This window comes from Brachyistius frenatus, unplaced genomic scaffold, assembly GCF_029030835.1.
Source record: "Brachyistius frenatus isolate BFR_SWC_R1_liver_20210118 unplaced genomic scaffold, ASM2903083v1 Contig_255, whole genome shotgun sequence".
Classification (NCBI taxonomy): Eukaryota; Metazoa; Chordata; class Actinopteri; family Embiotocidae; genus Brachyistius; species Brachyistius frenatus.
In genome coordinates, this window is record NW_027210854.1 from 379,091 (window position 1) to 401,229 (window position 22,139).

The 22,139-nt window shown below is 43.3% G+C and overlaps 2 protein-coding genes across 2 annotated transcripts in view; both read left to right on the plus strand.

Moving 5' to 3' along the window:
- Nucleotides 1–3,716, plus strand: part of LOC138634242 (diacylglycerol kinase beta) — a 178,951-nt gene extending 175,235 nt beyond the window's left edge. The window contains exon 28 of the transcript XR_011311961.1: nucleotides 3,367–3,716. The gene's annotated coding sequence lies outside the window, so the exon portion shown is untranslated. The remainder of the gene's footprint in view (nucleotides 1–3,366) is intronic.
- Nucleotides 1–22,139, plus strand: part of itgb5 (integrin, beta 5) — a 58,556-nt gene that overhangs the window by 826 nt on the left and 35,591 nt on the right. The window contains exons 2-9 of the mRNA XM_069721016.1: nucleotides 151–236; nucleotides 1,332–1,539; nucleotides 1,643–1,892; nucleotides 2,729–2,897; nucleotides 5,921–6,082; nucleotides 7,159–7,254; nucleotides 7,353–7,442; nucleotides 19,438–19,572. Of these exons, the coding sequence (XP_069577117.1) occupies nucleotides 151–236; nucleotides 1,332–1,539; nucleotides 1,643–1,892; nucleotides 2,729–2,897; nucleotides 5,921–6,082; nucleotides 7,159–7,254; nucleotides 7,353–7,442; nucleotides 19,438–19,572 (1,196 nt within the window). The remainder of the gene's footprint in view (nucleotides 1–150; nucleotides 237–1,331; nucleotides 1,540–1,642; nucleotides 1,893–2,728; nucleotides 2,898–5,920; nucleotides 6,083–7,158; nucleotides 7,255–7,352; nucleotides 7,443–19,437; nucleotides 19,573–22,139) is intronic.

Genomic DNA, 22,139 nt, shown 5'->3' on the forward strand with positions numbered 1-22,139 from the left:
AAACCTGTGTCATGTTTTGCATACTGGCTCTATGAACAGGAATGTTGTTATATGTCACATATCTTTGTGTTTTCTTTGTCCCTCGTCTGAAGTGATCCGTTTTCCTTTTGAGTTTTGGATGTGTGAACATGTTTCCCACCCTCTGCTCAGGTCTCAACATGTGTATGAGTGGCAGCGCCACATTCTGTGAAGAATGCCTTCTGATTCACCCCAGCTGCGCCTGGTGCGCACAAGAGGTACTGCTTCCGGTATCATTCTTTCATGTACCACCGGTACCTGCACATTGTTGCACGATGCTGTTTACCAGTGGATGTTCAGGTTTGGTCAAATGATCGTTAGCCGCATGTGACGTCAGATTTAAACGTCTCTGGGCCTGATTTACTGAGATCAAATATAGGGCACTAAATAAGTTATTCCAAAAGTTTGCACATTTATTTTGCATCTGTTTCACTGGTGATTTACTGTGTAATTATGTCATTGATATCAGGTGCAAATCTCTATCTCTATATGTATATAGGAGGTTATCAGCAAGAAAGTCAATGTGGGAAAAACAAAAGATCAATAGATGGAATTCAGAGAAGATGACATATTAGGTGAAAAAAAAATGGTTTAATAATAAAACGTGGGTAAATAAAAAAGGGGGACGGTGGATGAGATCTTCTAACAAACACTGAGCAGCAGGTCCAGATCTCTGTGATGAGCAGCTGACTCGGTTTCATTGCTTCGTGAGTGGAAGGGATCCTCTGAGGGACACTTTCAGGACCTGGGACAGGCAATAACTCTAAAATATCATCTATGGACAGACGACATGTCTGAATCAGTTCTTCCTCTGACATCAGAAATGTTTAACGGGTGTAAAACCTCGTTCTCTATGTATTCTCTGGTTTCCTGCGTCTCCTTCACAATAAGAGCAGCTGTCTCTCCTGATGTTCATCTGATTAAAACCTTCAGTCGTACTAAAATACACAACAATCACTTCTCCTGATTCTACTGTCAGGTTTAGTAAATATCATCACAGCTGATTCATTTATCTGTTTACATTTCTCCTCTCAGTATTTTACACCTTCAAGTAGAAACGCCCAATATGACGTGTTCATTCAAACACGCAGAATGGACAACGTGTGTAAATCTGCACATTTGAAAGACTCAATCCTCACTGCACGTTGTCAGTAGATCTGCTGGACAGTTTTTTTGTGGGTGGTATGTAGTTTGCACGTGATTTTACACACACACACACACACACAAAAACAAACACACACACCTTTAGTGAATCGGACACTGTTTTTCAACCACAGTCGGTAACGGCAGGTTTGTGGCTCTGCGTCCTGCAGGACTTCGGGAGGGGGCGCACTCTGACGTCACGCTGTGATTTCAGTGAGAACCTGCTGAAGAGGGCCTGTGCGGCCCACTTCATCGAGTACCCCACCAGCCGCTTTTCCATTCTGCAGAACAGGCCGCTGAGTTCTAAAGGGTCCGGGTCGACCCAGTACGACGTCGTCCAGATCATGCCCCAGAAGATCTCTCTCAGCCTGCGACCAGGTAACAATCACACTTACACACAGTTAAAAAAAAAACATTCCTGTAAATGCTGCAAAGAAGTCTTCTGTTCAGGAAAACAGATTCTTCTCTCGTGTTCCTGCAGGAGACCAGACCTGGTTCAGCCTGCAGGTGCGGCAGGTGGAGGACTACCCGGTGGATCTTTACTACTTGATGGACCTCTCTCTGTCCATGAAAGACGATCTGGACACCATCCGTAACCTGGGCACCAAGCTGGCCCAGGAGATGGGCAAGCTCACCAGCAACTTCAGGCTGGGTTTTGGTTCCTTTGTGGACAAAAACATGTCCCCCTTCTCCTACACAGCACCGAAGTACCAGGAGAACCCCTGCAATGGGTGAGCAGCCGCAGGAGTGACGTGTTTGGAGTGCAATTGTGCTGTGAAATGGTATGATAACATGTTGTTGTCATTATGGGATGTTGAGCTAAAGAGCTCGGAAAGAAATCACAATTTACTTTAATACCACATATTGTTTCCTTCAATTATGAATATAGTTCAAAACACTGCAACTGTAAGAATGAGGGATATTTCATATCTGATAAAGCAGAGCGAGTCAGCAGTCATATAAAATGGCCCCCCGACTCCCATCATCCACTGGGCTGATGATGCAGGCGAACTGAAAGGCAGCAGAGTCGGGGGGGGAGGGGGGGGCAGACAGACAGACAGGCAGGCACATGATGTTTTCCCCAGAGGTGAGACTGCACTGCACTAACTCTCATCCCCTGCCATCGTGCATCACTTCCCATCTAGGTTATGGCCAGGGTGTGTGTGTGTGTGTGTGTGTGGGGGGGGGGGGGTTGCCTGCGTGTCTCAAACTGGAGCATGGCAGGGAAATTTTAAAAGGACAGGTGACAACATTTTGACGCCTACTAAACCAGCTGGATGAGCAGCGATTATATGAGATTAAAAAAAAAGAAAATTGCGAGCAGTAATATGTGTGCTGGAGCACCGACTGTGGGTCGGGGTGTTACCATGCCTGATGCATGTGCCACTTTTTGGGAAGTTACAAAAACACAGTCTTCTCAGTATATCATCATTAACGTCTCAACGCTTTTCTGACCCGATTTGACGTTGATGTGAACAACCAGCTGTACGTGAAAATATGAAAAATGTCATTTCCTGTTGCCAGTAGGTGGCGCTGAACGAGAATCTCTTTCTGTCGCCCTGCACAGATACAAGCTGTTCCCCAACTGTGTTCCCACCTTCGGCTTCCGCCACATCCTCCCTCTGACCGATCAAGTGGATCGTTTTAACGAGGAGGTGCAGAAGCAGATGGTCTCTCGCAACCGAGATGCACCTGAGGGCGGATTCGACGCCATCCTGCAGGCCGCCGTCTGTAAGGTGACTGTTTCATTTCATTCTCCTTTCTCAACCGTTTCCAAAAAAGTTGGAAATTTTTTTAATAAAAACAATGCAATGATTTGAAAATCACATAAACCCATATTTAACTGAAAATAGACCAAAGACCTGTTAAAACAGAATTTTTTTGTATTGTTTTATGAAAAATATGTGCTTATTTTGAATTTGATGGCAACAACACGTCTCAAAAAAGTTCTGACTGGTTCAACAAAAGATTGGAAAAGTTGTGTTAAGATAAAAAAAAAAAAAAAAAACAGCTGGTGGAACATCTGACAACTAATCAGGTTACCATGGCAACAGATCAGTGACATGATTGAATGTAAAAAGATGATTTCAGAGAGGCAGAGTCTCAGCAGTGAAGATGGGGAGAGGTTCACCACTCTGTGAAAGACTGTTTGGGAAAATAGTTCAACAATCTAAGAATAATGTTCCTCAACGTAAAACTACAAAGAATTAGTGGATTTCATCATCTACGGTTCATAATATCATTAAAAGATTCAGAGAATCTGGAGAAATCTCTGAACACAAGGGACAAGGCTGGAAACCAATATTGGATGGTGGTGATCTTCGGGCCCTCAGGCAGCACTGCATTAAAAACACACTATTCTGGAGTGGAAATCACTGCATGGGCTCAGGAACACTTGTGAAAACCATCGTCTGTGAACACAGTTCATCGTTGCGTCCACAAATGCAGGTTAAAACTCTCCAAAGAAGAAACCAGATAGAAATATGATCCAGAAACTGGTCTCTTCAGTTCCCCAATGCCCCAACTTTTTTGAGATGTGTTTCTGGTATCAAGTAGAAAATAAGCACATATCTTTCATAAAACAAAACAAAACAAAAAATTCAGTTTTAACATTTGCTATGTTGTCTCTGGTCTATTTTCATTTAAATATGGGTTTATATGATTTGCAAATCATTGCATTCTGTTTGTTGTATTAGAAGCTCATATTCTTTCACCTCCAAGTTATTTAACAGCCTTTTGAATGAAGCTTGCAGTTGGTCCCAGCAGACAGTGACAGCAGGTCAAACGGAGGGAAGCTGCTGTGAAAGGGCTCAGATGTCCCGTGACGAGCGTCTGGCCTGTTTGCCTGTTAATTAAAAGCACCGTGGGGGACAGACAGGAAGTGGAGTGTGATGCAGCTGGCTAAACATGAGGCCCGGTCGCTGGCAGGCCCGGTCACATCCCTGCTCTGCTCTCCCTGAAGGAAGAGAATGACTTCCTGCAAGTAGCTCCTGCCTTGTAATTTACTTGCGCTGCAGTATTTCAGACACTCAGCAGATGGAGGCGGGGCCGGGTCAGTCCGCGGGGTGGGGTGGGGCCGGGTCGGTCTGGGCGGGGCCGGGCCGGGTCAGTCCGCGGGGTGGGGTGGGGCCGGGTCTGTCCGGGGGGTGGGGCCAGGTTGGTCCGTGGGGTGGGGTGGGGCTGGGTTTGTCTGCAGGGTGGGGTGGGGCCTGGTTGGTCTGGGTGGTGGCTGGGTCAGGCCGGGTGAGGCCGGGTCGGTCCAAGGGGGGGGGGCCGGGTCGGTCTGGTGGGCCGGGTCGGTCTGGTGGGCCAGGTCGGTCCACTGGGCCACGTCGGTCCGGGGGGCTGGGTTGGTCCACGTGACCAGCTGCTTGAATTTGGACCTTTTCAGGTTCTGTATGTGCTGTGATTGTTGTTGTTTTTTTTAAAGCTTTTTATAATATAAATGTGATGACCAGGGCTTGAAATCTGTAGTTACTTGAAAGATGAATGCTTGCTTCTTTTGTGCTGTTTATCCTCGTTGACAGGAAATAGTCTCCAGAGTTCCTCCTCACAACACGTTTCCTGTTGATCTGTCGGAGGCCCGTGAGAGGGGCGTCCACTGGGCAGGACGTTACAATTACAAAAGCTGCTCACTGCTGTGTTTTTTCAGTAACATGCAGAAGTCAGCACTTGGTCACGTGGTCACTCTGCCCCCCCCTCCCTCTTTGTTGTTTCCTGATGATAATGGCCTGACAAGCACTCACTGCAGAAAACTCTGGCTTGTTGTGACTCTTCACTGTTTGTGGATGTTATCCATAATGAGGTTTTATTAAAATGACATAAAAATGCCTTTAAACCCAGTTTATGAATCCATTTAGTAACCTGCTGTTAGTTATCTGTAATTATTCAACCAGTAGTTCTAACCCAGAGATCTGATTGGTCAAATCATCACGACATCACACCCTGCTCATCACTACAAATATGACCCATTTGTTGAAATCGTGTCTCTTTTGGTCCTTTTTGGTCGCTCCTGGAGTAGTAAACATTACATGCGTTATATGCAGTCTACTGACGTGACTGATTGTTTTCCAGTTGTTATTCATACCCCATCTGTTGCCATGGAGCTCACACTAACAAAAATGTTTATATTTTGAGAGTAAATATGATGCACATTTAGATTACATGCTTTATTTAGCTGGTAACTTGTTGTATAATCTCAGTATTACACTGGAGGCTGTTCTTCAGTGATGCGTTCAGGACCGAGGCACTCGAATATTACTGAATTAGGATTCTTTCTATTGGCTCTAAAACGTTTTTCATATGAACCATCTACTGTTTATAAAAGTGTTCGTAGCTTCAGGTCTGTAAAATGGTTCCGATGCAGAAGTGTCTTCAGCTGCAATACCAGCGAGTGCCACTAGAGGTCGGCTCCAAAAAGCCTCCGGCTCCATAGACTCCCATTCAACTTCTCTCATCAAATCCAAAGTGAATAAAATGTGTCCATCAGTTATCTCGGTGTTGTTAGCTAAAGTCACTCCTTCTTCTTAGTTTTCTGGAGGTCCATCTGAAAATAATCCCTCATTCATTAGAAAAGAAGATTCAAGAAGACCTGTTTTTGGGGGCGTGTCTGTTTGATTGACAGGCCTGTGGTGCAGTCAGGTTACAGCTATCGGTGGGCGGGACGTAGTATCGTCAGGTTTCCAATCAGATCAGTCAGATCCACCCGGCAGAGTCAGAACCATAAGCAAGAAAAATGACAACTTTGCGTCGCTGCCAGGAGGAGATCGGCTGGAGGAAAGAGGCTTACCACCTGCTGGTGTTCGCCACTGATGACGTTCCTCACCTCGCTCTGGATGGCCGGCTGGGAGGCCTCGTGCAACCCCATGACGGTCGCTGTCACCTCAATGACAACAGCGAGTACAGCGCTTCCACAAAAATGGTAAGACATGCTGCACTTTGAGTTGTTTGGCTCGGAGAGAAGACGTCTCCTCTGTCATTTAAAAATACATTATTCAAAAAAGCGCAGGTACTCTAGCTGTCCAAAATGCAGGCTGAATGGAGGCTGAATTTATGATGGAACGTTAACCTCTTTAGGATATTTGTCTGAGCTTTGATGCAGCCTGGTTTACAGGGTGGTTGATATGCTTTCATGCAAAGAAAAACCTGAAACCTGAAAAAACATGTTCTAATTTTTTAGTTAACCAGGCAATGAGTAAGAATATGTTCCTATGGCAACAGCCTGTGGTGGAAATCATCTGTGGGCCAACACATACACACACACACACACACACACACGCACACACACGCACACACACCTGTGAAACCACAGGATTATGTTGACTTGTAAATTCAGCCCGAGAGCACGTTGATATTAATTCTTACCAACATTTCTTCAGGATGAAATATGATGGCATGACAAAGTCTGTAGGTTTGTTTCTGAAAGTCTTTCACACATGATAAGTTGAAGTGTATGAAAGTGCCAGAAGACAAATGCTATAAAAATGGATTGATGTTGTGTTGATGAATAATTTCGCTCACTTTTATTCTGCTTTATTCTTCTCTAAATGCACAATTTCAGAAGACTATTTTTTATCGTACAAAAACTACAGTATTGAAATCCTAAATTAAAGGGAATGAATGAATGATGAATATTCACCTTGAACCATAAACACATTGCAGTTATTTCTTTTCATGTTTGTGGGACAAACTGCACCTAAGTTTTCTTGGACTGGTTCTGAAATAGTAGTTTTATTTTTTTTTCACGGTCCGTTTGAAATGGAAATCTTCAGAGAGATAATGAAAATAATCAGTTCTCAAAGCGCCATCTGGAATACTTTGTGATTCTTACACGTGATAAAGATAAAACCCACATCAACATCTACTTTGGTGTCAACAGTGCAAACACAACACTGGGCTTAGATGAGCATCAACATGTATTATCTCGTTTCTCGTTTAGGAAATCTATATACTGTGGTAAAAAATACCCACAATGCACCATGCCTTTTCTCTCTATAGGACTATCCTTCTCTGGCTCTTCTTGGGGAGAAACTGGCAGAAAATAACATCTTTCTCATCTTTGCGGTTACAAAGCGGCTGTACGTTATTTATAAGGTACTCTGGATTTACCTTTTCAGCTTCATGATTTAAAGATCACGTTCCTCTTCTTAAAACCTGAACTATTAATGATCTCCTTTAATTCATGTCCAAAGAACTTCACAGCACTTATACCTGGAACTACAGTAGAAATCCTGGACCAGGACTCCAAGAACGTCATCCAGCTGATTATTGCAGCCTACAACGTGAGTGAAGAACGTATTCGTGAGTGTTTGATTTCCTGTTTATGTGCGCTAGAGACAGAAAGTCAAGTAAGAACGAGAAACACAGTGCAGACGCAAATCCTTCCTACTGATGTGACAGTTAATCAGCCTCCAGCTCACATGGACCAGGAGGCCTTGATAGTGTTGAGATTCGAGGCAGCTTGTGTCTATAGTTTGCTCTATAGTTTTCTGTCTAATCTCCTCAGATGTGCACACGACGATACCAAACAGCACAGTAACCACTTGTCTCCATTTAAACAGGCTGATTACAACACTGAACACATGTGATCCTAATTAAAGAAAACGGTTACTTTGAAAACTCACTTGAACCCAATTACTTCAAATTTTTTCGCTGGGGGTAAAAAAAAAAAAAAAAATCTGCTCAAGGTCATTCTGGAATAATAAATGGAGAAGAAGCAATAATTGCTCTTTTTTCAACCTTTCTTTTCGTTACTCTCTGACAGACCGAAGGCTGCAGGTCTCCACCACATAATGTCTTTTAATGGAGGGATGAAGCATTTTTTCAATGAATTCATCCACAACTGCAAACTTGCATTCTTTTAAACTGACCTATCACATTAAGTATTGCATATCTCTCTGTGTCTGAGCCCTGGACTAAACCCTGATTGGCTCTTATTAAACAGCCAGACTCCAGAAATGTTCCACATGTAGTTGACCTTCCCTGACACGTCTTCCTGTGTGGGTGTGCAGCGTTTCCACGACCTCAGTCAGGAGGAACGTCTTGTTTTGGCCCCACAGCAGCACCTTTCAGTGGTAGAAAGTTGTGTTAAATGCTGGACGTGCTGAGTGTGTGGGAGGGATGGAGAGCGAAGTGCTTTGACTCACGGCCGTATGAACATTCCAGCTGCCACATTACATCCACCAGTCTGGGCTGGTTCACCAGGCTGACAAACACACTGAGGGCTTTTCTCAAGTTTAACTGCAGCACAAAGCTGCTGCTGGCTGTGATTGTGTTAAAGGTCAGAGAAGTGCAAGTGTGTTTGGGAGAGAGTGAACGAGGGCAGCAGAAGTTACGCAGTAAAAGTTCACGAATGAATGCAGACGGAGTCCACACATGTTGCACTGGGCCGGCAGCGCATCCATGCGATTTGCATCAATGCTGCATCCATGCTGCACCCATGTGACCTGCATCCATGCGATTTGCATCCGTGCTGCATCCATGCGATTTGCATCAATGCTGCATCCATGCTGCACCCATGCGACCTGCATCCATGCGATTTGCATCCGTGCTGCACCCATGCGACCTGCATCCGTGCTGCACCCATGCTGCACCCATGCGACCTGCATCCATGCGATTTGCATCCGTGCTGCACCCATGCGACCTGCATCCGTGCTGCACCCATGCTGCACCCATGCGACCTGCATCCATGCTGCACCCATGCGACCTGCATCCTTGCTGCATCCATGCTGCATCTATGCAACCTGCATCCGACCTGCACCCATGCTGCACCCATGCGACCTGCATCCATACCCAGAACTTGAGGTCTATAAAAAAATGTGTGCCGAGCAAGAGAAATGCATTCCTGGTGTTTCACTCTTTTCCAGTCTGTTACACAACTAGAGTTCCAGGCAATGGAGAAACACTGAGTCGGTTTTAAAGATGCTGTAAAGTACAAATGAAAATACGTTTTAAGTCCATCAAACCACAGAAGTATAGGTTGTTAACTACCCATCCAAATTTGAATAAAAAAAGCACATGTTAAATTAGTCTTCTCTGCTCTGAGACTGGGGGGGGCGTGTCCTGAAGGAGCTGAAGCTCCGCCCCCTCGCTGGAAGGTGTTCAGTATGACAGTCCTGTGGCTGCAGTTCTTTTCCACACTAAGCGGTTCGTCTGACATCCAACCTCTCGGTGACTTTATACATGATGTCCCACTGGTCCTCTGTCTCTCTGGTGGACGGAGCAGCCTGCTTTATGAAAACAGAACAGAATCAGAATTTATTTGTCCAATGAGTGAAACATACAGATGTAATCAAATCCAGCTTGTCCCCCTGAGCTGTAACACAGGAGGTAGGTAGGTATATACTTTATTAATCCCCGAGGGGACATTTTTTTAAGTCAAACTGGACACCAGAGACAGCAGACAGTGAGTCTCCAACTACTTCTAACGACTTGCATTACAATAGTGGAGATAATAAGAGAGGAGGAGTTGATTTAGTTCTGTAACAACATGAACAACGCTGCATTACATCACATCAACTCATTACATCACATCAACTCATTACATCACATCAACTCATTACATCACATGTCAATTCATTACATCACATCAATTCAAACTTTGTACCTGCTCAGGTCGAGCCGACAGTCTTTCTCTTCCACTGATGTCCCTCCTCCTCCTCCACCTCCTCCTCCATCTCCACCTGCTCTCTGCAGCCTCCTCCACGTGTAGTCGGGCTCGTTTATCCGGACCGGTACCGGTACATGTAACCGAGAGGGTCGCTGATTGTAACGTTACACCGGAGTACAAAAACAACAAGCCTCATTAATCAGGAGGACTAGATCTCCTCTGGTCCATGTTCACCATCACCCCGACATGTAAAATACAGAGTTACATATATTATAGTTCCTTATCGGAGCTTTATTGAGACGCATAAAACAATCTGTGGTTATCGGAGCATTTTCCTCTGAACTCTGCTGTGAGCTCAATAGAAGCTAATTAGCACGTTAGCTCCCATTTCATGAAAATAAAGTTATTCTACACCGAATAAAATCACGTTAGCGGTTTTCACCGCGGACTAAATATAGCAGAGTTACTGTGGAAAAGTTATCTAGTATAATTATAACAAGCACACAGAACTTACGCTGAGTGGTGAACTGGCGGCGGCGGACGGTGCTGGTGCGACCGGGAGATGAACGGCCATGAGGGTGAAGCTCGGTTCGGTTCTGTGCTGCAGGAGGAGCGGTGTGTGCGTGAACTCCGTCCGTCTCCGGTGGAAGTTGGTGAAACAATCCACTGTGAAATGGTCCCAGCAGAGGAGGCTGTTGGTGTTAATCCTAAAGTCTCCTTTAGCTCTTCATGAAATCAATCCACCTCTTTTTCCTTCATCAGTAGGACATTTAAACAGCGATGCAGCGCTGCTTTGGAGGTTCTTGCTTCCAGGAAAGATGCCTTGCAGGTGGAGGGAGACATCCTGTAGCAGGTGGAGGGAGACATCCTGTAGCAGGTGGAGGGAGACATCCTGTAGCAGCTGATGTACAATAACAATCTGACTACGGCAGGAGTAGAACTGAAGTCCAGTGGGTTGACCTCTTATGCAAATGAGCTGCAGGCTTTTATGGCGTTTCACCGTGAGAGGAGGAGCCATGTAGAACGTTATATAAACCGTCTGTGATCTGACGTAGATAGGTTGTTGTGACATAGATAGGTTGTTGTGACGTAGATAGGTTGTTGTGACGTAGATAGGTAGTTGTGAGGTAGATAGGTAGTTGTGAGGTAGATAGGTTGTTGTGACGTAGATAGGTAGTTGTGAGGTAGATAGGTTGTTGTGACGTAGATAGGTTGTTGTGACGTAGATAGGTAGTTGTGAGGTAGATAGGTAGTTGTGAGGTAGATAGGTTGTTGTGACGTAGATAGGTAGTTGTGAGGTAGATAGGTTGTTGTGACGTAGATAGGTTGTTGTGACGTAGATAGGTAGTTGTGAGGTAGATAGGTAGTTGTGAGGTAGATAGGTTGTTGTGAGGTAGATAGGTAGTTGTGAGGTAGATAGGTTGTTGTGACGTAGATAGGTAGTTGTGAGGTAGATAGGTTGTTGTGAGGTAGATAGGTTGTTGTGACATAGATAGGTAGTTGTGACATAGATAGGTAGTTGTGAGGTAGATAGGTAGTTGTGGCGTAGATAGGTAGTTATGAGGTAGATAGGTTGTTGTGAGGTAGATAGGTTGTTGTGACATAGATAGGTAGTTGTGACATAGATAGGTAGTTGTGAGGTAGATAGGTTGTTGTGACGTAGATAGGTAGTTGTGAGGTAGATAGGTTGTTGTGACGTAGATAGGTTGTTGTGACGTAGATAGGTAGTTGTGAGGTAGATAGGTAGTTGTGAGGTAGATAGGTTGTTGTGACGTAGATAGGTAGTTGTGAGGTAGATAGGTTGTTGTGACGTAGATAGGTTGTTGTGACGTAGATAGGTAGTTGTGAGGTAGATAGGTAGTTGTGAGGTAGATAGGTTGTTGTGAGGTAGATAGGTAGTTGTGAGGTAGATAGGTTGTTGTGACGTAGATAGGTAGTTGTGAGGTAGATAGGTTGTTGTGAGGTAGATAGGTTGTTGTGACATAGATAGGTAGTTGTGACATAGATAGGTAGTTGTGAGGTAGATAGGTAGTTGTGGCGTAGATAGGTAGTTATGGCGTAGATAAGTTTTTGTGAGGTAGATAGGTTGTTGTGGCGTAGATAGGCATTTGTGGCGTAGATAGGTAGTTGTGGCGTAGATAGGTAGTTGTGAGGTAGATAGGTTGTTGTGACGTAGATAGGTAGTTGTGAGGTAGATAGGTTGTTGTGACGTAGATAGGTTGTTGTGACGTAGATAGGTAGTTGTGAGGTAGATAGGTAGTTGTGAGGTAGATAGGTTGTTGTGAGGTAGATAGGTAGTTGTGAGGTAGATAGGTTGTTGTGACGTAGATAGGTAGTTGTGAGGTAGATAGGTTGTTGTGAGGTAGATAGGTTGTTGTGACATAGATAGGTAGTTGTGACATAGATAGGTAGTTGTGAGGTAGATAGGTAGTTGTGGCGTAGATAGGTAGTTATGAGGTAGATAGGTTGTTGTGAGGTAGATAGGTTGTTGTGACATAGATAGGTAGTTGTGACATAGATAGGTAGTTGTGAGGTAGATAGGTTGTTGTGACGTAGATAGGTAGTTGTGAGGTAGATAGGTTGTTGTGACGTAGATAGGTTGTTGTGACGTAGATAGGTAGTTGTGAGGTAGATAGGTAGTTGTGAGGTAGATAGGTTGTTGTGACGTAGATAGGTAGTTGTGAGGTAGATAGGTTGTTGTGACGTAGATAGGTTGTTGTGACGTAGATAGGTAGTTGTGAGGTAGATAGGTAGTTGTGAGGTAGATAGGTTGTTGTGAGGTAGATAGGTAGTTGTGAGGTAGATAGGTTGTTGTGACGTAGATAGGTAGTTGTGAGGTAGATAGGTTGTTGTGAGGTAGATAGGTTGTTGTGACATAGATAGGTAGTTGTGACATAGATAGGTAGTTGTGAGGTAGATAGGTAGTTGTGGCGTAGATAGGTAGTTATGGCGTAGATAAGTTTTTGTGAGGTAGATAGGTTGTTGTGGCGTAGATAGGCATTTGTGGCGTAGATAGGTAGTTGTGGCGTAGATAGGTTTTTGTGAGGTAGATAGGTTGTTGTGACGTAGATAGGTAGTTGTGAGGTAGATAGGTTGTTGTGAGGTAGATAGGTTGTTGTGAGGTAGATAGGTAGTTGTGACGTAGATAGGTTGTTGTGAGGTAGATAGGTTGTTGTGACATAGATAGGTAGTTGTGAGGTAGATAGGTAGTTGTGGCGTAGATAGGTAGTTGTGGCGTAGATAAGTTTTTGTGAGGTAGATAGGTTGTTGTGGCGTAGATGGGCATTTGTGGCGTAGATAGGTAGTTGTGGCGTAGATAGGTTTTTGTGAGGTAGATAAGTAGTTGTGAAGTAGATAGGTTGTTGTGAGGTAGATAGGTAGTTGTGAGGTAGATAGGTAGTTGTGACATATATAGGTAGTTGTGAGGTAGATAGGTAGTTGTGACGTAGATAGGTTGTTGTGACGTAGATAGGTAGTTGTGAGGTAGATAGGTAGTTGTGAGGTAGATAGGTTGTTGTGACGTAGATAGGTAGTTGTGAGGTAGATAGGTAGTTGTGACGTAGATAGGTAGTTGTGAGGTAGATAGGTTGTTGTGAGGTAGATAGGTTGTTGTGAGGTAGATAGGTAGTTGTGAGGTAGATAGGTTGTTGTGAGGTAGATAGGTTGTTGTGACGTAGATAGGTAGTTGTGGCGTAGATAGGTAGTTGTGGCGTAGATAAGTTTTTGTGAGGTAGATAGGTTGTTGTGGCGTAGATAGGCATTTGTGGCGTAGATAGGTAGTTGTGGCGTAGATAGGTTTTTGTGAGGTAGATAGGTTGTTGTGACGTAGATAGGTAGTTGTGAGGTAGATAGGTTGTTGTGAGGTAGATAGGTAGTTGTGAGGAAGATAGGTTGTTGTGAGGTAGATAGGTAGTTGTGACGTAGATAGGTTGTTGTGAGGTAGATAGGTATTTGTGACGTAGATAGGTAGTTGTGCGGTAGATAGGTAGTTGTGACGTAGATAGGTAGTTGTGACGTAGATGGGTTGTTGTGACGTAGATGGGTTGTTGTGACGTAGATGGGTTGTTGTGAGGTAGATAGGTAGTTGTGAGGTAGATAGGTAGTTGTGAGGTAGATAGGTAGTTGTGACGTAGATAGGTAGTTGTGACGTAGACGGGTTGTTGTGAGGTAGATGGGTTGTTGTGAGGTAGATAGGTTGTTGTGACGTAGATAGGTAGTTGTGACGTAGATAGGTAGTTGTGACGTAGATAGGTAGTTGTGAGGTAGATAGGTAGTTGTGACGTAGATAGGTTGTTGTGACGTAGATAGGTAGTTGTGAGGTAGATAGGTAGTTGTGAGGTAGATAGGTTGTTGTGACGTAGATAGGTAGTTGTGACATAGATAGGTAGTTGTGAGGTAGATAGGTAGTTTTGAGGTAGATAGGTTGTTGTGACGTAGGTAGGTAGTTGTGAGGTAGATAGGTAGTTGTGAGGTAGATAGGTTGTTGTGACGTAGATAGGTAGTTGTGAGGTAGAGAGGTAGTTGTGACATAGATAGGTAGTTGTGAGGTAGATAGGTTGTTGTGAGGTAGATAGGTTGTTGTGACATAGATAGGTAGTTGTGAGGTAGATAGGTAGTTGTGAGGTAGATAGGTTGTTGTGAGGTAGATAGGTTGTTGTGACATAGATAGGTAGTTGTGAGGTAGATAGGTAGTTGTGGCGTAGATAGGTAGTTGTGGCGTAGATACGTTTTTGTGAGTTAGATAGGTTGTTGTGGCGTAGATGGGCATTTGTGGCGTAGATAGGTAGTTGTGGCGTAGATAGGTTTTTGTGAGGTAGATAGGTAGTTGTGAGGTAGATAGGTAGTTGTGACATAGATAGGTAGTTGTGAGGTAGATAGGTAGTTGTGACGTAGATAGGTTGTTGTGACGTAGATAGGTAGTTGTGAGGTAGATAGGTAGTTGTGAGGTAGATAGGTTGTTGTGACGTAGATAGGTAGTTGTGAGGTAGATAGGTAGTTGTGAGGTAGATAGGTTGTTGTGACGTAGATAGGTAGTTGTGAGGTAGATAGGTAGTTGTGACGTAGATAGGTAGTTGTGAGGTAGATAGGTTGTTGTGAGGTAGATAGGTTGTTGTGAGGTAGATAGGTTGTTGTGACATAGATAGGCAGTTGTGAGGTAGATAGGTAGTTGTGAGGTAGATAGGTAGTTGTGAGGTAGATAGGTAGTTGTGACGTAGATAGGTAGTTGTGACGTAGACGGGTTGTGAGGTAGATGGGTTGTTGTGAGGTAGATAGGTTGTTGTGACGTAGATAGGTAGTTGTGAGGTAGATAGGTAGTTGTGACATAGATAGGTAGTTGTGGCGTAGATAAGTTTTTGTGAGGTAGATAGGTTGTTGTGGCGTAGATAGGCATTTGTGACGTAGATAGGCAGTTGTGAGGTAGATAGGTAGTTGTGAGGTAGATAGGTTGTTGTGAGGTAGATAGGTAGTTGTGAGGTAGATAGGTTGTTGTGACGTAGATAGGTAGTTGTGAGGTAGATAGGTTGTTGTGAGGTAGATAGGTTGTTGTGACATAGATAGGTAGTTGTGACATAGATAGGTAGTTGTGAGGTAGATAGGTAGTTGTGGCGTAGATAGGTAGTTATGGCGTAGATAAGTTTTTGTGAGGTAGATAGGTTGTTGTGGCGTAGATAGGCATTTGTGGCGTAGATAGGTAGTTGTGGCGTAGATAGGTTTTTGTGAGGTAGATAGGTTGTTGTGACGTAGATAGGTAGTTGTGAGGTAGATAGGTTGTTGTGAGGTAGATAGGTTGTTGTGAGGTAGATAGGTAGTTGTGACGTAGATAGGTTGTTGTGAGGTAGATAGGTTGTTGTGACATAGATAGGTAGTTGTGAGGTAGATAGGTAGTTGTGGCGTAGATAGGTTTTTGTGAGGTAGATAAGTAGTTGTGAAGTAGATAGGTTGTTGTGAGGTAGATAGGTAGTTGTGAGGTAGATAGGTAGTTGTGACATATATAGGTAGTTGTGAGGTAGATAGGTAGTTGTGACGTAGATAGGTTGTTGTGACGTAGATAGGTAGTTGTGAGGTAGATAGGTAGTTGTGAGGTAGATAGGTTGTTGTGACGTAGATAGGTAGTTGTGAGGTAGATAGGTAGTTGTGACGTAGATAGGTAGTTGTGAGGTAGATAGGTTGTTGTGAGGTAGATAGGTTGTTGTGAGGTAGATAGGTAGTTGTGAGGTAGATAGGTTGTTGTGAGGTAGATAGGTTGTTGTGACGTAGATAGGTAGTTGTGGCGTAGATAGGTAGTTGTGGCGTAGATAAGTTTTTGTGAGGTAGATAGGTTGTTGTGGCGTAGATAGGCATTTGTGGCGTAGATAGGTAGTTGTGGCGTAGATAGGTTTTTGTGAGGTAGATAGGTTGTTGTGACGTAGATAGGTAGTTGTGAGGTAGATAGGTTGTTGTGAGGTAGATAGGTAGTTGTGAGGAAGATAGGTTGTTGTGAGGTAGATAGGTATTTGTGACGTAGATAGGTAGTTGTGCGGTAGATAGGTAGTTGTGACGTAGATAGGTAGTTGTGACGTAGATGGGTTGTTGTGACGTAGATGGGTTGTTGTGACGTAGATGGGTTGTTGTGAGGTAGATAGGTAGTTGTGAGGTAGATAGGTAGTTGTGAGGTAGATAGGTAGTTGTGACGTAGATAGGTAGTTGTGACGTAGACGGGTTGTTGTGAGGTAGATGGGTTGTTGTGAGGTAGATAGGTTGTTGTGACGTAGATAGGTAGTTGTGACGTAGATAGGTAGTTGTGACGTAGATAGGTAGTTGTGAGGTAGATAGGTAGTTGTGACGTAGATAGGTTGTTGTGACGTAGATAGGTAGTTGTGAGGTAGATAGGTAGTTGTGAGGTAGATAGGTTGTTGTGACGTAGATAGGTAGTTGTGACATAGATAGGTAGTTGTGAGGTAGATAGGTAGTTTTGAGGTAGATAGGTTGTTGTGACGTAGGTAGGTAGTTGTGAGGTAGATAGGTAGTTGTGAGGTAGATAGGTTGTTGTGACGTAGATAGGTAGTTGTGAGGTAGAGAGGTAGTTGTGACATAGATAGGTAGTTGTGAGGTAGATAGGTTGTTGTGAGGTAGATAGGTTGTTGTGACATAGATAGGTAGTTGTGAGGTAGATAGGTAGTTGTGAGGTAGATAGGTTGTTGTGAGGTAGATAGGTTGTTGTGACATAGATAGGTAGTTGTGAGGTAGATAGGTAGTTGTGGCGTAGATAGGTAGTTGTGGCGTAGATACGTTTTTGTGAGTTAGATAGGTTGTTGTGGCGTAGATGGGCATTTGTGGCGTAGATAGGTAGTTGTGGCGTAGATAGGTTTTTGTGAGGTAGATAGGTAGTTGTGAGGTAGATAGGTAGTTGTGACATAGATAGGTAGTTGTGAGGTAGATAGGTAGTTGTGACGTAGATAGGTTGTTGTGACGTAGATAGGTAGTTGTGAGGTAGATAGGTAGTTGTGAGGTAGATAGGTTGTTGTGACGTAGATAGGTAGTTGTGAGGTAGATAGGTTGTTGTGAGGTAGATAGGTTGTTGTGACATAGATAGGCAGTTGTGAGGTAGATAGGTAGTTGTGAGGTAGATAGGTAGTTGTGACGTAGATAGGTAGTTGTGACGTAGACGGGTTGTGAGGTAGATGGGTTGTTGTGAGGTAGATAGGTTGTTGTGACGTAGATAGGTAGTTGTGAGGTAGATAGGTAGTTGTGACATAGATAGGTAGTTGTGAGGTAGATAGGTAGTTGTGACGTAGATAGGTTGTTGTGACGTAGATAGGTAGTTGTGAGGTAGATAGGTAGTTGTGAGGTAGATAGGTTGTTGTGACGTAGATAGGTAGTTGTGACATAGATAGGTAGTTGTGAGGTAGATAGGTAGTTTTGAGGTAGATAGGTTGTTGTGACGTAGGTAGGTAGTTGTGAGGTAGATAGGTAGTTGTGAGGTAGATAGGTTGTTGTGACGTAGATAGGTAGTTGTGAGGTAGAGAGGTAGTTGTGACATAGATAGGTAGTTGTGAGGTAGATAGGTAGTTGTGAGGTAGATAGGTTGTTGTGAGGTAGATAGGTTGTTGTGACATAGATAGGTAGTTGTGAGGTAGATAGGTAGTTGTGGCGTAGATAGGTAGTTGTGGCGTAGATACGTTTTTGTGAGTTAGATAGGTTGTTGTGGCGTAGATGGGCATTTGTGGCGTAGATAGGTAGTTGTGGCGTAGATAGGTTTTTGTGAGGTAGATAGGTAGTTGTGAGGTAGATAGGTAGTTGTGACATAGATAGGTAGTTGTGAGGTAGATAGGTAGTTGTGACGTAGATAGGTTGTTGTGACGTAGATAGGTAGTTGTGAGGTAGATAGGTAGTTGTGAGGTAGATAGGTTGTTGTGACGTAGATAGGTAGTTGTGAGGTAGATAGGTAGTTGTGAGGTAGATAGGTTGTTGTGACGTAGATAGGTAGTTGTGAGGTAGATAGGTAGTTGTGACGTAGATAGGTAGTTGTGAGGTAGATAGGTTGTTGTGAGGTAGATAGGTTGTTGTGAGGTAGATAGGTTGTTGTGACATAGATAGGCAGTTGTGAGGTAGATAGGTAGTTGTGAGGTAGATAGGTTGATGTGAGGTAGATAGGTTGTTGTGAGGTAGATAGGTAGTTGTGGCGTAGATAGGTAGTTGTGGCGTAGATAGGTAGTTGTGGCGTAGATAGGTAGTTGTGGCGTAGATAAGTTTTTGTGAGGTAGATAGGTTGTTGTGGCGTAGATAGGTAGTTGTGACGTAGATAGGTAGTTGTGAGGTAGATAGGTAGTTGTGACGTAGATAGGTTGTTGTGACGTAGATAGGTAGTTGTGAGGTAGATAGGTAGTTGTGAGGTAGATAGGTTGTTGTGACGTAGATAGGTTGTTGTGAGGTAGATAGGTTGTTGTGACGTAGATAGGTAGTTGTGAGGTAGATAGGTTGTTGTGAGGTAGATAGGTTGTTGTGAGGTAGATAGGTTGTTGTGAGGTAGATAGGTTGTTGTGACGTAGATAGGTAGTTGTGGCGTAGATAAGTTGTTGTGAGGTAGATAGGTTGTTGTGGCGTAGATAGGCATTTGTGGCGTAGATAGGTAGTTGTGGCGTAGATAGGTAGTTGTGGCGTAGATAAGTTGTTGTGAGGTAGATAGGTTGTTGTGGCGTAGATAGGCATTTGTGGCGTAGATAGGTAGTTGTGGCGTAGATAGGTTTTTGTGAGGTAGATAGGTTGTTGTGACGTAGATAGGTAGTTGTGGCGTAGATAGGTTGTTGTGAGGTAGATAGGTTGTTGTGAGGTAGATAGGTAGTTGTGACGTAGATAGGTTGTTGTGAGGTAGATAGGTTGTTGTGAGGTAGATAGGTTGTTGTGAGGTAGATAGGTAGTTGTGACGTAGATAGGTTGTTGTGAGGTAGATAGGTAGTTGTGACGTAAATCATGGAATTTGCTTTACAGCATATTTAATATAGATTCATGTGATGGAGGTGTGACATTAATGTGGCTTTAGTCTCCGGACATTGGAAAAGGCTTCTGAGCACAACAGCAACTGTTAGAAATGCGGTTGCATTAAGGTTTTATTTTACCATGTGAGAAAGGAACCCTGATTTCTGAGCATGTGTGAATTTACTCTGCTGTCCTGCTGCTGTTCTCCTCAGAACATCCGTTCTAAAGTGGAGCTGACGGTGTGGGACCACCCGGAGGACATCAGCCTCTCCTTCACGGCCACCTGCCAGGACGGCAGGCCGCTGCCAGGTCTCAGGAAGTGTGCTGACTTGAAGATAGGAGACACGGTGAGTTCCTGTCCACACCTGCCTCTGCCTCTGCTCATCAATCTTGATTGCATCCTGAAAATCCTGCAGGACTCCAGCAACCGGGCTCTGTGCACCGACACAGTTTATCATTTTGGGGAATTTTATCAGAGGGTTTAACATCTTAGAGAAAACATATTGTTTGTCTTCCTCAGGATGCCTTTTTAAATAAATCTGATTTTACATTTCATCTATCTTTCTAATCTATCTTGTTATATATTTTTCTATCTCTCTGTCTCTCTACAGTTTTTTAATTTTTTTTTTTTAACAGTAGTTATTTCTTTCTTTTTTTTTTTTCTGTTTTTTTCATTTGACTGTTCTCTGACCTGAAGTGGGAAACCCAGAGTTAACCAGCCAGTTGACGGGGGGCTTTGTGACACTCATAATCACCAATATTGGGTTTAGTGACGCTAGCTTATTCAGTCCCTCCAGGATTTCTGGAGTTTTTTTGTGATTATTGCAATCAAAAATGTTCGATTTTTGCAGTGGGTTTTCTCAAAGATGATGTAATTTGTGGTGTTTAAAGTTCTTTTTTGTGTAAAATTGTGGGAAATTATCAAAAATTGCAATTCGAGAAAGAAAAATAGTATTTACCTGATGAAGGAATACATGTGTAATCACTTCCTGTGATAATAATCCTGCTGCACATCAGAAATATTTTAGTTCTAATCTTTTTATTTATGTATTTATTGAACTTGGAGAACCGTGGAGATAAAAGCTGCTAAAAGGTCCTAAACGTTTCTAAAAGCTCCTAAAAGGTCCTAAAAGCCGTGTATGTTTCCAGAACAGAGCGTCTGTGACTGGAATATAGAAACAAGGACTACATCAGCTGTCAAAATAAGAGCTTTAGATGCTGTTTAATTCATGTTCATTCAACACATAGACCTGCTGGATGAAACAAACAAAGAGACGTCTCTGACAACTGGACGTGTGGAGAAAACTCATTTAACATCCAGTAATATGGAATCACTTCCTTTGATCACAAACATTTAATCACATCATTTTAATGTGAAGACCACATTTCACTTCCTGTTTCTCCTCTTGTTCCTGTTTTTCTGTGAACAGAGTTTTATTTGGAGATGAAAACGGGAGCAGACTCGCTGATTGGAAATGAGGAGTTATTGTTGTTAATGAAGAGAGTTTTGTTTAAAAATATTTACTTTATGATGTTAATACGTTCAGCACAGATTCTGATGACGACATGTTTTGTGGAAAAATCCCGGGAATTTTAAAAAATTGCAAGTTCCCGCAAATATTGCGGCGCTTGTTTGAATTTGTGTTAATTATTGCAATCGCAAGACTGTGATTTCCTGGAGTGGCTGATTAATACACGCCTTCAACTTCACCAGCTCTGCAAAGGCATATCAGCTGTTTGCTGTAATTAATGACACAAAGAAGAGCGTGTGTTGTGCGCAGCAGTAATGCATATTGAAGGTCTGAATACCTCCATGGCTGCTAGCCTCTATTTGAACTACAGTAGCTGCAGTACTCTCTGTTGTCGTCTCTCTAAACTAAAGCAAGAGGTCAGGTGACCGAGAATGATGCTACATCTGGATTGCTTGAATTTGACACCGGCCTTTGTTTGGTGGTCACTTTATATTCTATTCAGGCTTCAAATGAGATTTGGATCCAGTGGAAATGGCAGCAGGAGACGGTTTCTTCCGTGCTGTCACACGGTAAGGCTTCAGCGTGGTAGGATTGTTCTCTCAAAGACCCCCGCTCTCTTCTTGACTGCTTTATTTTCAGACAGTTTGGGGGCGGTGATGGGTGGAGGAGGAGTTGAGGGTGATAGGAGCACAATAACACCAGTGAAGGAAAGCGAGCTCTGGGGTGATGGGCCTCGCTCATGTCTTTTATCCTCGGCAGTGTAAGGAGATGGTGGGGAGCAGCAAAGTCTGCTGGGTGCCAACTTTCCTAGTGTTCATGGAGGATACATCCCCGTCGTCAGTCACAGGAGAGCAGGGGTCTGTGTGAGCTCGCCATCGAGGCTGATGCTGCATCTCAATGACCTCAAACAAAAGTAGGCTGGAGGAGGCCAGAAAAGAAATCAACTAGCAGGAGGAGAATGCTAACTCCATGTACAACCCTGTTTACAAAGAAGTTGGGATGCTGTGTAAAATGTAAATAAAAACAGAATGCAATGATTTGCAAATTATTTAAACCCATATTTAATTGAAAATAGATCAAAAACAACATAATAAATGTTGAAAGTGAGAGATTTAATTGTTTTATGAAAAATATGTGCTCATTTTGAATTTAATGTTAGCAACAGGTTTAAAAAAAAAAAGTTGTTAAAAGAAGAAGTGATGCAGCTCAGCGGTGAACATGATCCTGGAACAACACGCTGTAAATATTTGGGAACTGAGGAGACCAGTTTCTGGAGTTTTGAAAGTGAAAAGTTGTCCTGTTATAACCGTAGATGATGAAATCCACTAATTCTTTGTAATTTTTTACGTTGAGGAACATTATTCTTAGATTGTTGAACTATTTTCCAACACAGTCTTTCACAGAGTGGTGAACCTCTCCCCATCTTCACTGCTGAGAGACTC